Source organism: Propithecus coquereli, unplaced genomic scaffold, assembly GCF_000956105.1.
Source record: "Propithecus coquereli isolate 6110/MARCELLA unplaced genomic scaffold, Pcoq_1.0 Scaffold1168, whole genome shotgun sequence".
Lineage (NCBI taxonomy): Eukaryota > Metazoa > Chordata > Mammalia > Primates > Indriidae > Propithecus > Propithecus coquereli.
This window is the reverse complement of record NW_012135725.1, coordinates 61,040-76,504: the sequence shown is the minus strand read 5'-3', so window position 1 is coordinate 76,504 and position 15,465 is coordinate 61,040. Positions and strand designations below refer to the sequence as shown.

The 15,465-nt window shown below is 58.8% G+C and overlaps 1 protein-coding gene across 1 annotated transcript in view; it reads right to left on the bottom strand.

Moving 5' to 3' along the window:
- Positions 1-15,177, bottom strand: part of KIAA1644 (KIAA1644 ortholog) — a 44,056-nt gene extending 28,879 nt beyond the window's left edge. The window contains exons 1-3 of the mRNA XM_012658374.1: positions 15,111-15,177; positions 11,362-11,575; positions 1,135-1,452 (exon numbers count right to left, since the gene is read on the bottom strand). Of these exons, the coding sequence (XP_012513828.1) occupies positions 1,135-1,452; positions 11,362-11,575; positions 15,111-15,177 (599 nt within the window). The remainder of the gene's footprint in view (positions 1-1,134; positions 1,453-11,361; positions 11,576-15,110) is intronic.
- Between the last annotated feature and the right edge of the window lie 288 nt (positions 15,178-15,465).

Below are 15,465 nucleotides of genomic sequence, written 5' to 3'. Positions count from 1 at the left end.
ACTCTCTTGAGAAGCAGCAGCAAGAGTTAACTGAGCACCTACTATGTGCCAAGTGTTTATTTCTCAGGACAACCCGGGGGGTAGGGACATCTTTACCCTTGACCCCTCACAAGGATCGGAAGGTTAAGCAGTGCAGTTATGTCCCCCAGGCCAGGGAGCTGGTAAACGGCAGAGCCGGGACCCAAACCTGGGTCACATGGGCTTGAACCCCGGGGTCACTGTGCACCCCGCTAGCAGGAGGGCTCTGGGATAGATCTTGCAGCCTGGGCTCAGCCCCACAGTGTCCTGGGATGATGCGCCTGACCCCATGTTCCCCCGGCTGCAGCTCAGTCCCCACAAAATGTCTGAGCCCCACACTCAACCCCTCGACTTGGGAATCGACACTGAGTCTGCCTCCTGTCCTCGGTGCCGGCCGGCTCACGGCGGGTTCCTGTTCCTCTCTCCCTCCAACAGTGGATGCTGCCCTGCCCAGGGGGTAGGTCACACCCCACCCCTACCACACTGGAGCTGGGTAGAAATGGGAGTTGCAGGAGATGAAGCCAGATCTGCACGCCCTTTGGCCGGGGTAACCAGGCTGTGCTGGAGCAGCCACCTCGCAAGACCAACCCCCTGATATCCTGCCTCTCTTGCCGGCTTCCTTCCCTTCACCTGCACTATCACTGAACAGCCTGCCTGAGTCACCTTATGTGACTCAAGATACGCACATGTAAGGAGCCAAGTAGTCAGTTTATTTTATAAGCACACGCTGAAAAATTTTCCCCAGCCCAGATGGACTGATTTGCTTCCTTTGACCAGACTGTGGAAACTTGGAAAGCTATCCAATATCCCCTTTTGCCTTGGCAGCCAGGAAACTCAAAACTCCACTTAATGTTCAGTGGCAATAACATTCTAAGTGCAATGAGCTTGCAGGCTTTGCTTGTAAGCTCTGTTTCCACCTCTCACGTTGACTTTCCTATCCATGCACATGTCATACGCTACCACGGCAGCTTCAAAGCCCTCTTGGCCAGAAAGAGTATAAGCAAATAATCAGGTAACCAGCGAGCCAAAGAGAGCAGCAATAATGATCGGGTACTTTCCAAGCTTGCCAAGGACAATGACCCAAACTGGTCTGGGCCTCAATTGGCAGCCACTCACCAGGCGGACGTGCTCTGGAAGGTCACCAGCGGTGTGCTGTGGGTGTCTCCCTGCAGCGTGTGCACAGCCTGGGGGGCTTGCGGCAGAGTGCCTGGGGGCGGCTGCGGCTGCGGGGCCGGCTGCCCCGGCCGAGGGCCCCGAGCAGGGTTCCCCCATCGCCGCGGGTCCTGTTTCATCCATCGTCCGTGGATCCCCCACCGTGCCAGGTAAACCTTGCAAATGTCGTAGTTCATCGCCGAGTAATACAAAAGATCCAGAACCAGCAGCATCAGCACGAAGAAGCCGTAGATCCACACTCCCAACAAGGCGGTGTAATTGCTGGGAACAGAGAGAGGTTGAGTGAGGGGAGGATAACAGCCCCGCTCGGGCCAGAGGTCATCAGCAGGGTTGATTGGGGAACAAGGCACAGCACGGGGGCTATTTTGGTGCCCACGGAGGAGGGGCGCCGGGTCCCCCTACAGGGCGGGGTCCTGGCTCCTCTCCACTGCCTGCTCTGTGCAGCTCCTTCCCTGGACCGCCCCTCCCCCCAGCATCCCTGGGCTGGCTTCCCATGGGTCCCACACTGTGGGGCACTTTGGAAGGAATTCTGAGCTGGCCTTTGGGGCTCCCGTTATGCGGTAGCTCCTACCCCCACCCCCTGCCTCCCCCAACACAGTGGTCTGCTCTCGCCTGCCCCTGTCTCCCGTGGGTGCCCCTGCTCACCCACCCCAGTCCTCTGCTTACCCTCTTCCTGCCACCTGGGATGCTGTCACGCCAGCCCTCGTTGCCTTTCCCTGCAAGCTCCTTCCATTTTTCGCCCTCCCCGTCCCTCCATCCTCACTCCCCTGGGGTCCCCTCCACTTGGCATGACCCCCAACATCATTTCTCTTATTCATTCACGCATCATGGCCCCCCCTGACGGCTGCCCCCTGCTCCCCAGGCAGAAACGACAAAAGCCATTGGAGAGTTTTTGGTTGCAAACATTCCCAGCCATGTGAAGCCCAGATCTCCCCGAGTGAAGCTGACTCTTCCCGGAAGAGCATGTTCTGCCTGCTCCCAGCACCGGGCCTTTGCATGAGCTGTGCCTTCTGCCTGGGCAGCCCTTTCCCTGCCCGACTCCCACTAGCCCCCTGCTGGGGACCGCGTCCCTGAGAAAGCCTTCCGGACACCCTGCCCCCTACACAGCTGGGTCAAGCCCCTCCTCTGGCCCACAGCCCTAGGTGCCCCTCAAGCCCAGCCCCCATCACCCAGAGCCACCTCTGTCTCCCCCTGCCCCAGCCCCAGGCTGGAGTCTGAGCCTCCCCGACCCCGTGCCCAGGGGGGCTGCGTTCTGGGCCTGCCACTGTGGCTGGGGCTGCTGCGCTCTGAACAGTGCTTGCCGGGGACTGCGGCTGTTTGAAGGCACCACTCTATTAATCTCTAAACACCGTCTCCATCTGCTCCCTGCTGCGGGCATCTGCCTGGGTGGGTGTGCGCCGCGGGCGTCGAGGAGGGGCGCTAAGTAGCGCTGAGGAGCAGAGCCAGCCTCCAGCCTGCGTGTGCGGCTGCCCCACGCCCCTGGCCCTGGCTGAGCCTGTCAGGGTAGAGCAGCAGGTCCCCCAGGACCCTGTGTGAAGCCTGGGGCAGGAGCCAGCCTGGAGCCAGGAGACCTGGTTCCGGGTCCTCCTTTGCCTGGCTTGCTGCGTGGCCCCAGAGCACCTCTGCCCATCTCCGGGCCTGGAGGTGACCATGGGGCCTTTCCCAGTCTCCGTCTCCAGGCTCTGGTCCTTCCCAGGCTGGGTTCAGCCCTGGCTCCAGCCGTGGCCTCTGCAGTAGGACGGGGCTGCTCTCCTCAGACTCCTCCGGGCCCCTCCAGGGCTGCGCCAGGGCTGGGGAGGCTCACATCCGCTCTCTATCTGGAATGCCCTCCCTCACCTCGCTTGGCCAAGTTCTTGGCCTAAAGACTTGGCTCGGGCCCCTGGGGGCCCTGGGCAGGGGTGGGTGGAGGGTGAGGGTGGGGAGGCCTCTATGTCCTGAGCACTTAGCATGGGGCAGCCATGGGGCAAGTGCTTCGGGCCAGTAGCTGCTTGAGGAATAGCAACCTGACAACTCTGCATCACTGTGTTCCTTGCTGCCTCCTGGGACTCCACCTCCCAGCCACCACCTCCACGAAGCCTGCCACAGTCTGATGGGCCTGCTCACGCTAAGGTGTGAGTGGCTGACAGCCAGGCCCTGGGCTGCCTTTTTAAAAGGATTGACTAGCTTCGCCTGAGAGCACGTGGATGTAGAATTCCTTCTGGGGAAAAGAGGCCTGTGGCCTCACCCAGCATGCTCAGACACGCGTGCCAGGTGGGTGTCCCTGCAGACAGAGGGGTAGGCCGAGCTCCGGCTTCGACTGGCATCCTCCCTCCTGCAGCCCCCACAGAGCTGCTCCAAGCCAGGCTCTTTCTCAGTGGTTCCCACGGCAGCAGCCTTGGGCCAAGGGAGGGGCAGCTGCGTGCAGATGCTGTCCGGCAGAAGGGAGTCTGGACGCCAGCTGGGCGTGGTGGCTGGGTCACAGGCTGGGCCTGGAACCACTGGGACCCAGAAATCACAGTACCGGAGGCAGCAGTGGACACGTGGCCCCCTCACCTTGCTTTACACCATAGCCCACTTAATGCTCACAGCAACCACGGAAGGAAACAGTATTATCACAACCATCCCCGTTTTACAGACGGGAAACTGAGGCTCAGAGGAATTAAGGCACTTGTCTAAGATCTCACGGCCATTAAGTGGCAAGACCAGGATTTGAACTCGGCAGTCAATGTCCAGAGTGTGAGTTCCCAACCACTACACCTCGCTGCCTTGGCCAGGGGCCACCCGGGTTCTCGGGGTGGACGGGCTGCCCCCAGCCTCCTGATGCCCTCCTGCCTGGCAGCTCTGTCCACGCTGCTCCTCTGCCCGGAACTCACTCCCTACTTCCCGTGTGCCCAGCTGGCCCTGCTGTCACGTCTTAGCCTAGTTACCACCACCTCCAGGAAGCCTTCCTCAGTGCCCTGTGTCAGCTGAACCCCTCCCTTGGGCTCCCACAGCCACTAGGTTTCCCCCAGAACACACTGCCGCCTTTGTCGTTTTGAAGGACTGCCTCCCCTCGAGGGCAGGGCTGGGGTCCAAGTCGTCTCTGTGTGCCCAGCGCTGAGCACCGGCTGCCAAGGATGTGACTTAAGCCAACACAGACGGTGCAAATGACGAGCGTGACGATGGCAGCTCTGGTCCCACTAACTTCTTCGCTGGATTTTGTATTCTATAAGTGTGTTCACCAAGAGCTAAAGGAATACTAGCAATTACGCCGTGCAGTGCCCTGCATTTCTGGATCTTTGCAGCCACACCACGAAGGAGGAGCTAGGAGTCCCACCTTACACGGGAGAAAGTGGGGCCCAGACAGGCAGGGTCACTTGCCAAAGGCCACGCAGTTGGGAAGTGGCAGTGCTGGGATATGGACTCTGACCTCAGAGTGTGCTGAGCCTTGGGACGTTCTAAGGTTGCATCTAGGACAGACGCCCAGAGAGGGACTGAAGTCCCAGATCTCCCTCCTCCGAGGAGCATCATGCCCATCAGTGTGTCACTGTCACCGCCTGCACGTGTGCTGCCGGGCTTGCCGGCCTCCGCAGCGAAAGCTCGCTGGAATAGGCACATAGCCCGACCCCACTGCCCTCCCAGCTCACCCCCGTCCTCGCTGCTAGAGAAGGGAGGGGACTTGCAGGGGGTGCCACCGCACCAGCTCCTTCCCTCAAGGGGGGCCGCCCTGCAGGCAGCAGGCTGGGAAGCCCTGGGGCATCCTCAGGGACCCCTCCTGCCTCCCGGGGCCTGTTGGCCCCACATCCGACCAGCCGGGAGGATTCAGGTTTGTTTGTTTAATTTTTGGAATTGAATTAAAAATACGTGACTTGGAAATTAACTCCGTCCAGATGCAGGGTCTTTGCTGTGTGTCTAAGTGTTTTGTAAATGGCAAAAGATAAAAAGTAGCGGCTGAGGCTGTTTTATGGGGCAAGATAAGAAGCCAGCCAAAGCCGAAGATGCAATTGCTCAGTGTATTTTGAGATATTGACTGATTCAAATGCTTTCGCTGTAACCCAAGCAGCAAACAAACCTCCTCTGACGGAGGAATCTCACTGAGCATCTTCCTGGACAACAGCGGCTGCGTCAGCGGGAAGGGCAGCTGCAGCCAGGGCTGTGGAGATAGAAGTCCCCGTCACCACCCCACGGGACGGTCGCATTTGAAGACGGTTTCTGCGGCCATCGTGTCAGAAAGAGACATCAGCTGCAGGGGCCTGGCCCGGTCAGGCCTGAGTGGGAGACGGCCGGTGGCCCCTTCTGCCAACCTCATCTAAACAACGGCAGTGCTGTGCCCACCCGCAGGGGCGGCCTGGCGGCAGCGCGACAAGCAAATGACCCTGCCTGTGACTAGTGTGGGCTCAGAAGTCAGGGCTGCGTGAGTTCAAATCCTGGCTCTGCCAAGTTCTCTCTCTGTGATCTTGGCAAACTGAGCGCCAGGCTCCTCATCCGTGAAAGGGAACGACTGTGGCATAACACGAGGCTCGATGAGATAACAGGAGGGCCTGGAAAGAGAAGGGACCCAGTGAGCGCGGCTCATGGGATGAAGGCACAGGGAGAGTGCTCGATAGGTCTAGGCCCAGAGAGGCAAAGCGCCTTGCCCAAGGTCACACAGCAGGAGCAAGGCTGTGCAGTGCAGCGGTGGCACGCAGGCTTTGGGCCAGATCGACCTAGAGAAGCAGGGTCTGTCACTCTCAAAATACTCACTGCCGCTCCCTGGAAACCTTCCAAGTGGGGTCAGTCCCCACCCCCCATAACAGGCTTGGACAAGTGACGTGCTTTGGCCAATGAACCACGACCAAAAACGCTATGGCCACTTCTGAGCAGAAGCTTAGAGCCACCCAGTGTGTTCTACCATTGCTCTTGTCCCTCCGCCAGGGGGACAGCTGCCCGGCATGGGGACTGCTTCCCTGGCCTCGTCACAGAATGTTCTGTGTGCAGAGCCTCAGTGCACAGGAGGACACGGAGCCAGAGCCAAAAGTAAGCCTCTGGCCTGGGACTTTGGGTGCTTTGTTACCCAGCATGACCGAGCCCGGGCGGCTGGTACAGCTGACCCAAACCCCGTGTGCTCCTTGTGTGCTGCGCGGCCGTGGGCAAGGTTTCACCCTCTCTGAGCCTCAGCCCTGGTGAATGGGGCTTGTGGAACTTCTTCATAGGTAGCAACTCTACGAGGGTGGAAGGAGCTAGCATGAGTCAGGCCCCTCGTGTGAGAGTAAGTCCCACAGATGCTCCTCTGCCTCCCTTCCCTGGCCTGTTGGAAAAGGCAAGCCTCTGGGGGACAGAGGTTTCACGTACAGCCAGGGCAAAAACGACAGCGTGTGCACGTCACACGCTGAGGCCCCTGAGTGCACGGTCTGTCTTCCCGAATGCCGGCCCTCGCCCCAGCCCCGCAGCCGCCTGCCTGGTGAAGGCGTGCCCACACACCGTGAAAGGCGCCTCCCCTGCCACCTCCAGAGAGATTTTCCCTGTGCCCAGAGAGAACTGACCTCTCCCCCGACACGCCCTGTCCCGCACTGAACCCTGGACAGAGGCTTCCGCTGATTGCTCAGGGACCTGGGTCTGCGTCACTGTACTGGGGTCCAGCAGGCCCTGGCATGGGCAGGCATGCAGTACACCTCTCCTCTCCGCCCCGGCCCTCGGCCCCGGCCTTGCCCTGTGCAGCCTCCCCGCTGCCCGCCCGGCTGGCAGTGGGCGCCACGCCTGGCGGTCTCGCCGTGGCGGTGGGCTTGGCGAGGCTGCTTCCTGTCACTCCGCCTGTCTTCCTGCCAGGCAGCCAGAACCAAAACAAACCATTCTGTTCCTCCAGAAAAACACAAATAAATAAGTCATCAGAAGCGCTCTCCTTTTCCCTGTCACCAGCCCTGCCTCCAGGATGACTCACCAGCGGGAGGGCGGGGGCTGGGGGACGCGCCCGGAGCTCTTGCTGCTGGCTCCAGGCAGCACTATAAGGCCCCTTCAGGGGTCATGGCCGGCCTGGTCCATCTAGACTGGCCACCAGTAGCCACTAAGCTGTCTGGGGTACTGGGCCGTCTTGCCTCCCGGCCGAGATCCGGCAGGATCCTCCGCGTCACGTGGGTCCCGGCTGTCTGGATGCGCCGGGGGTGGCAGAACGAGGGCTCCCTCGTCCCTTGGGTCTCGACTCTAGGTGTTATCACCCATGTGGCCTGGAACAGGTGACTTCAGCACCTGCGCCAGGACAGCCGCAGAGGAGGACTCTACCTGGGACCCTTCACACATGCAGGCCCCGTCCCACCCGTTCAGTGACCCAGGATGTCAGCCCCTCTCTGCCGCTGGCCCCAGCTGGACGCCGGGCCCTGCTCCAGCTCCCCGGGCTCAGGCCCTCTCCCCAAGGTCCCTGAACCTGGGCAGCTGGGCAGGGGGCTTCCACGGCCCCCGATCTGAGCCCTGGATCTCCCCTCAGCAGGGTCCGAGTCTTGCCCGGGCCACCCTCACGGCTTCTGCAGATGTCCTAAGTCCGCTCGGGCCTCACCCAGGCACCATCTGTGCAGCACAAAGCCGCTGCAAGCCCTCCAGAGCCCCTCAGTGACCTCAGGAGAAAGTCCACGCACCTCCCCCTACCCCCAGTTGTCTGTCCCCTGGTCCCCTTGTATGTCCCACTTGGCCGCAGTAAGCTCTGCCCAGAAGTGCTGTTTCCTCTGGGCCATGGGCTCCCAGCTTCCTGCACACTGAGGACTGGGCACCAGCCTCCCACCAGGAGGCTCAGGAGCGCTTGTCACAGGAAGGGCCCCGGGCGGGGGGCAGGGCCCAGAGCCGAGTCCTCCCTGGTGGGCACTGCCGCGGACCCCGTCTGTGGAAAGGGAGGTGGCGAGAAGATCGCTGGAGAACAGCGGGGAGGGAACCTCCCTGGGGCAGCGCACGCTCGGCTGCGTCAGGAGGCCCTGCTGGCCGTGCCCGGGGTGTCGGGAGGACGTGCTCCTGGCATCTCCTGGGGCAGAGCCGGGGACACTGCTGAACATCCGCAATGACAGGATGGCCCCACAACAGTGAGTGACCCAGTCCCGAGGGCCAGTGGTCTGGGGCGGCCATCCCTGCCCGGGGCCTCCTCTGCTAGGATTCGCCTCTGTGCGTGGAAGCGCCAGAGTTACGACGGCGACTTCCAGGCCACGAGGGCGGCTCTCGGCCCCCTCTGACCAGCTGCCTTCATCAGGCAAGTCACTGGCTGCTCTGTGCCTCATCTTCCTCACGTGCAAGGTGGGCCAGGGACGGGCTGCCAGGTGACCTTAGTGGCACAAGGGGGAGCACAGAGCCCCCCTGCAGTGGCTGCCACACACGTGCTTCTTTTTTTTTTTTTTTTTTTTTGAGACAGAGTCTCACTGTGTTGCCCGGGCTAGAGTGCCATGGCATCAGCCCAGCTCACAGCAACCTCAGACTCCTGGGCTCAAGCGATCCTCCTGCCTCAGCCTCCCGAGGAGCTGGGACTACAGGCATGCGCCACCATGCCCGGCTAATTTTTTCTATATATTTTTAGTTGTCCGATTAATTTCTTTCTAATTTTAGTAGAGACGGGGTCTCACTCTTGCTCAGGCTGGTCTCGAACTCCTGAGCTCAAACAATCCGCCCGCCTCGGCCTCCCAGAGTGCTAGGATTATAGGCGTGAGCCACCGCGCCCGGCCTACACACGTGCTTCTTGAGGACAAAGAATAAAATGTAAGTTAAAATTCTGATCTTCAACCTTCCTGTTCCCCCAGTGAAAGGCCTTTATTTTGGGGCCCAAGGATTCGTCGGCAGCCACCAGGACCCCCTGCGCTGACACAGTGGAGCGTTCCGTGTGAAATCCTGTGCAAATGTGCAGATTATAGAAACCTGTGGGCTCCGACGCGAGGATCCCAGACACCAGTTGCCAGACCTTGCAGAAGTCTGCGGTGCTGCCAAGCCTCTGGCTGGCTGTCAGCTGGCACCGCAGCACGCCAGGGTCCCAACCCCGTCCTGGCACCGCCCTCCTCCCTCAGGGAATCAGCTCTTGGTCTTATAAAAGGCTTGGGTCAAACTGCAGGCCCGCCTGCAGCCCTAATGTGACGGACAGGGCTTGCTGAACCACTTCACACGCAGAATTATTCTGAGGCTGAGCAGATGGCAGGATATTCGGGGGAAGCACCCGTGCATTTGAGGAAGGAGGGCTGGGAGCTGGCCTGGGGGGAGGTGGGGAGACTGGGTGACAGTCGAGGAGTTTGCATCTCCTGCCCAACCCAAGGGAAGACGTGACGTCCCCCCGGGTGAGTGCGGCATGGGGCAGAGCCCCCGAGCCCCAGCATCAGCCAGGTTGAGCCTCAGACCCCTGCCCACCGCCTCCTGCTGCCGCCGCTGACCCCCGCAACGGTCACTCGACAAACGTCCCTTCCAGGCAGATTTGTCCTTATGGTGAAAAAATACATCCGCCCCAAGAGTCAGCCTCTAGCTTATCGGGAAAATATCTGAAGCATCCCCCATGAAGTCATGGAGAAGGTGAGAAGCCCGACAATTCTAACGACCGTCTGAGAGGTACCAGCCAGCGCCACGGGACCAGAAAACAAAACGAGGCACAAAGATCGGGAAGTAGAAGATAAAATTATCATTGTTTACAAACGGAATAACTGGAAGCCTAAGAGAATCAACTGAAAAAGTATTGCGAAGATAAGAAACTTCAGTGAGGTGGCTGAGGACAAAATTCATATATCAAAGTCGTTAGCTTTTATCATCTTAACAACAGTCAGAGGACATAGTGGAAGAAAAGACCTTATTTATAATAGCAACGTGAAAAGAAATCACTGGAAATAAATGCCAAAAATATGTATAATATCTATATGAAAAAAACTAAAATGCTATGAAAGGAAATTTGAACACGTGGAGAGACCTTTGCATGGGAATAGTCAACACCATGAAGAGTCAACCCCTGGATTCATCTATGAATTCAATATGGTCAGAGTAAAAATACTGACTGGATTTTTGGGGGGAGGTAGGGGAACTACACAAGCTAATTATAAAGTTCACATGACAAAAGAGCCCGGGGGGAATAGAGCAAGACATTAAAATACATTAAAAGTCACAGCAGTGAACACAGCGAGGTACTGACATGTAGACAAACAGGTCAATGAAAGCCACGAATGTGTCACCATCTGCCGTGACACTCAAATTCAGCACGCGATGGTACGTGATGTCTGCGTTTCACATCGGCAGAGAAAAGACCAATTTAATGAACGGTGGTGGACAACTGGCTACCTACTTGGTAAAAATAATAAAAAATAGGTTCGATTCCTACCTTGAAGCTCACATCACAATAAACTCCTGATAGATCAGAGATTTGAAGATAAAAAATTAAAACATAAAAGAAGTAGAAGAAAATACGGGGGAAGTTTTTAGTGGCCTTGGAATAGAAAAAGCCTTTCTCAGGAAGACATAAAACCGGAAACCGCAAAAGAAAAAAAAATGGATAAAATATGATTACATAATAATTAAAATTAAGCATGAGGAAAAAGCATCATAAAGTCAAAGACACGCTGAGAAAATACTTGCAACGCATCTTATTTCCTTCTTGTATAAAGAATTCCTGTAAATAAATAAGGACCAAAAATTCAATGGGAAAACGGCAAAAGGTATAAGCAGCTGGCTCACGGCAAAGGAGATACGAACGGCTCCCAAGCATGTGAGAAGACGTTCAGCTTCGCTCATGATACACGGACCGTGTGCTGCTTCCATCCTCCGTGCCTTAGCATGTTCCTATTGCTTTGCTCCCGGAAAGCTCCTTCTCTTTCTCCACACCTGCAGTCCCCTCCACCAGGGGACTTGCTCTCAATGTCTCTTAATCACCTTAAGCAAAAGGACTGCGTAGGATTAATCTCTGGGTCAATAGCGTCAACCGGCATTTGTTGAATGAACAATAGATGGATGAAGGAACATGGGCCCAGTGGATTCCACGCCCAGGTGCCTTCTATGCCTGGAAGCCTTCCACACACCTAACCTCACTTAACTTCAGCAGCGGCTCTGAAAGGTGGGTATCATGTGCCCATTTCTCAGATGAGAAGACTAAAGCTCAGAGGTCAGCTCAGGCCAGAAACCCAGACTTTCCCAGACTCCTTCCGGGTCCACCCACACATATAGTGGTTGCCCAACAGCTTCCCCACGGGACGGGATTTTTGGGAGGCCTCTTGCCCTGAGTGGGGCCCACGGCGTGGTACTCACTTGTGCACGTAGCCCTCGGAGCTGGCGGTGAGGTTCGCCTGCATCACCGCCTGGAACTCCGTCTCGTTGCAGCAGTATTTGAAGACCGTGTTGTTATGGTGACAACAGAGGATGAAGGTTTTGTTGTCCGAGAGCCGAGGGCAGTGGAAGCCAAAGTGGTAGCGGCCTTTGTGGTCCGTGTACGGCTCACAGACCCGGAAATGTGCGGACGAGACTGGAAAACAGAGTCACCAGGCTCGGTGGGATCCCTCGGCAGCCCACGGGTGCTGTGGGGTGGGGACTGGGCAGCCTGTTCTGGGGTCCGGCTTGCCTCTTCCCTCCCCGGGAAGGCTTTGAGACCCACTGCGAACATCACCTCCCCAGGAAGCCTCCTCTGGGCTCCTGTCGCCCCTGGGCTCCCAGCCCTGGTTAAACTCTGTGTCCCCCCGACTGGGGGCTCCTTGAGGGCAGGGCTGCGTCTCAAGCCTCACACAGATCCCCTCCCACAGCCCAGTATGCAGCAGGCACTTAATTAGGAAACCAACCTTAATGGAGCACACCTACTATGTGTTTCATAGGCCATCTTATTTAATCCACGTGGCTGTCCTAGCAGGCAGGTTTGGGATCCCACTTCACAGATGGAGCAACTGAGGCTCAGAGGCCTAAGGTGACTTGCCTAAGGGGTGTGGGGCAGGAACGAACCCAGGCCTGCCTGATTCAAAGTCCAGGGCCCCCTCCACTCCTCCATCACTGGCTCTAGTAACCTCTGTTCCTGGGGGGGCTGGCAGGTGGTGGCCGGCATGAGTGCAAAGACCCCCTTGGATCCCTCTTGGGTCAAAAGCAGCAGCCCCTTGGTTCCTCGGTTTCTACTAAACTGGTGTCCTGGACCCCAAGGTGCCCAAGGGCCTGCCACGATCACCCCTGCCCCACGGTGGTGGAGCTGCCCTGGCCTGGGACCCTGCTCACAGAGGAGGCTCCTATTCAGTCACCGACGCTGCTGCCAGCCCGGGGCGGTATGTGAGTCGTGCCGACGGTGATGAACGGAGCGAAAGCCCGAACAAACACAACAATGGAAAAAACCTGGAGCCCGCTGTCTCAGGCTTAATTAGTATCTTCATAAAAGGGATCGCTGTATCTAATTTGTAGCGCTGAAAAGGAGCTTCGTTGGCTGAGTACATTTCTCCAACCACAAAGGCGCTGGTTTTGCAGCAGCTCCTCCAGCTAGTTGAAAGCTGTGTCTGCGGAGAGGTTATTAGACTGCAGCCCACACAGCCGCCCCGAGCTGCGGAGGGAAGTCCCAGCTGGGCTGGGCGGGCGGGTGGGCGGGCAGTGCTCACGCGCCAGGGTGCCGAAGCTGCCTGGGTGGCCTGCGTGCAGTTCTGCGCCCCTTCCCAAAGGACAGCACCTTCTTCCTTGGGGACGGGCACGACCACTGCCGGAGAAAGATCCCAGCTTTCTGGGAGTCTGAGAGCTCTCAGGCCTCCTTCTCATCCTCAACCTTGGGAAACAGGAGACTCCCTCCCAGGGAGGCAGAGGTTAAGTGCCCGGCTAGACAGTCATCTCGCTCCCTCTCGCTCGCGTTGTGCAGAGAAAACTGAGCTCCCTCCAAGCAGAGGTTCTCAGAGCTGCTCGCTGACCTGTCGCGGCAGCATCCCTTGGGGGCTTGTCAGAAAGGCAGGTTCTCAGGCCCCTCAGCAGACCGTGCAAATCCAAAGCTCTGGGGCAGGCCCTGCGATCTGTCCTCGCAAGCCCTCCAGGGCTTCGGGGCCACAGGCCCAGAGGGAAGGTGTGCTGGGGGCAGGAGGTGAGAGCCAGGCAGGCAGTTCCGGCCGCCATCCGGGCCGCTGCCTGGGTCTGCTCTCACTCGGCTCGTGGGCAGCTGGGGAGAGCCCAGGCGCACCTGTGCTGCCCGTCAGAAAGTCCAGCTCAGGCCTGGGACCAGCCTGAGAGGCCACCCCAGGAGGCAGGGAGGGGACAGAGTGGGGAGGCAGCCCGGAGGAGGTGGCCTTTGAGCTGGGCCTCCAGGTCTTGGGAGGGGCCGATGTGCAGAGATGGGGGTGAGGGAGGAGAAGCCCTGAGGGACGGGGTGTGGAAGGGCCTCGCCCAGCACCCACCGCCCCTCTCACTGGCTTTGGTCATTTGGCAACAACACGGAGGTCCCTGTAACCAGCAAAGCGCAGGCCCTGCTTGGAACAGGAGGGTGTGAGCAAACTCGGGCAGGCAAAGGGTGGCACCTTCGGCTTCCACTCTCAGTGCAGCGCGGCTCTCAGGCTGAGGGACACCCGGTAGGGGGCCAGTGGGTTCTGAGTCACCAGGAAACCAGCCCAGGCAGAGAGGGGACACCAAGGGGAAGGCCACGCTCTCAGGTCCCTTAGCCTTGGATCACGAGCACTCCTCTGCGTGCAGAGCTCAGCGAGACTCCTGGTCCTGGTGGCCCTCCCTCAGTGGCTGGCTCCTGCCCTGCCTGTGTGACCTCGAGCAGGTGGCCTTCCTTCTCTACGCCTCAGGGTCCTCATTTGAAAATGCCCGCGGGCAGCGAGGACCAGATGGTCCAATGCATGGGAAGCACCTGGAGTAGGGGGATGCGGCTAGGTGAACGGTAGCCCCCAGACCCCGGGATGGGCTTCGCTTTGGCTCTGCTCTCCTGGGAGTCCTGTCCGGCACCCCCCGGCACCCTCATGGCCTCTCTCTGGACTACACTCCCTGCAAAGGGTCAAGGGCTAAAAACCACCACGCTGATGCCCACGGCTCTGCTAGAGCTTGTGGGCATGAGGCAGTACAGAGACAGACAGAGACAGAGGGAGAAAGAGAGAGACAGAGACAGAGGGAGACAGAGAGACTGATGGAGACAGAGAGACAGAGACAGGGAAACAGAGACAGAGACAGAGAGACAGATGGAGACAGAGAGACAGAGACAGAGGGAGACAGAGACAGAGAGACAGATGGAGACAGAGAGACAGAGACAGAGGGAGACAGAGACAGAGAGACAGATGGAGACAGAGAGACAGAGACAGAGGGAGACAGAGACAGAGGGAGACAGAGACAGAGAGACAGATGGAGACAGAGAGACAGAGACAGAGGGAGACAGAGACAGAGAGACAGATGGAGACAGACAGAGAGACAGAGACAGAGACAGAGACACAGAGAGACAGAGACAGAGAGACAGAGCAGGAGTGGCAGAGAGGGCACCTTGCCCAGACCAGGTGCTGGCTGGCCGTGCTGGGCTAGCCTTGCTTTGGGGTGCTGGGGGCCAGTTAGCTCTAGTTGGGAGGAATGAAGGACTTGGCTTACGCCTGTCTTTGTAACCAGGAGAGCTTGAGCCCACCTGTGACCCCAGCTGGGATCAGGGGGACAGCCTGGGAGGCTGTTTGGGTGCCGGCAGGTCGGGCCCCAGCACGGTCCTGCTGCCTGGGCTAGATTCCGCTAGCTGTGTTAACTCAGACAAGTCAGCTCCCGCTCCGAGCCTCAGTTTCCTCATCTGTAAACTGGGATGACTATGCACTGCCTAACTTCCACTTGCAGGGCTTCTCCCAGGGCCCCCAGCAGCGCCTAAGCTCCCTGGCACGCCCACAGGGCCGCGGCGCACAGTGGGTCCTCACTGCTCAGCAGCGAACATTAGCTCATCGCCAGGGGACACCAGTGGGGCGGGGGACTCAAGGCAGGCCCCTGTTGGCCCCCAGAACCCCAGATGGGCCAGCACCCTCCCAGGGAGGGCCCACCTGCCCCCACCCCAGCCGCCCCCTCCCGCTGAACATCCACGGAGGTTTTACCTGCAGAAAACAGCAACGAGAAGAGGACGGTGAGCACGTTCAGGGATGGCTGGCCACAACTGGTCATCGTTTGGCTGGCATTGACCCGTCAGAGCTGCCTGTTTAACGAGATCCAGGAGAGGCTGGGTGTGGGCTGTCTTGCCTGACACCGGCTTTGCTGCCCACAGCGGGGGCCGGGCGGGCGGCGGCAGGGGAGCGAGTTTGCGGGAGCAGGGGCCAGGTGTGGATGATGGAGACGCCGCCATCCAATTTCCTTTCTGGAATGAATGACTTTCCCCCACCAGCCAACTGTCACTTCCTTTTCTTTTCACGGCAAAATGGGACTTAATCAAAGGAGGATGATGGCTCAGGTGGT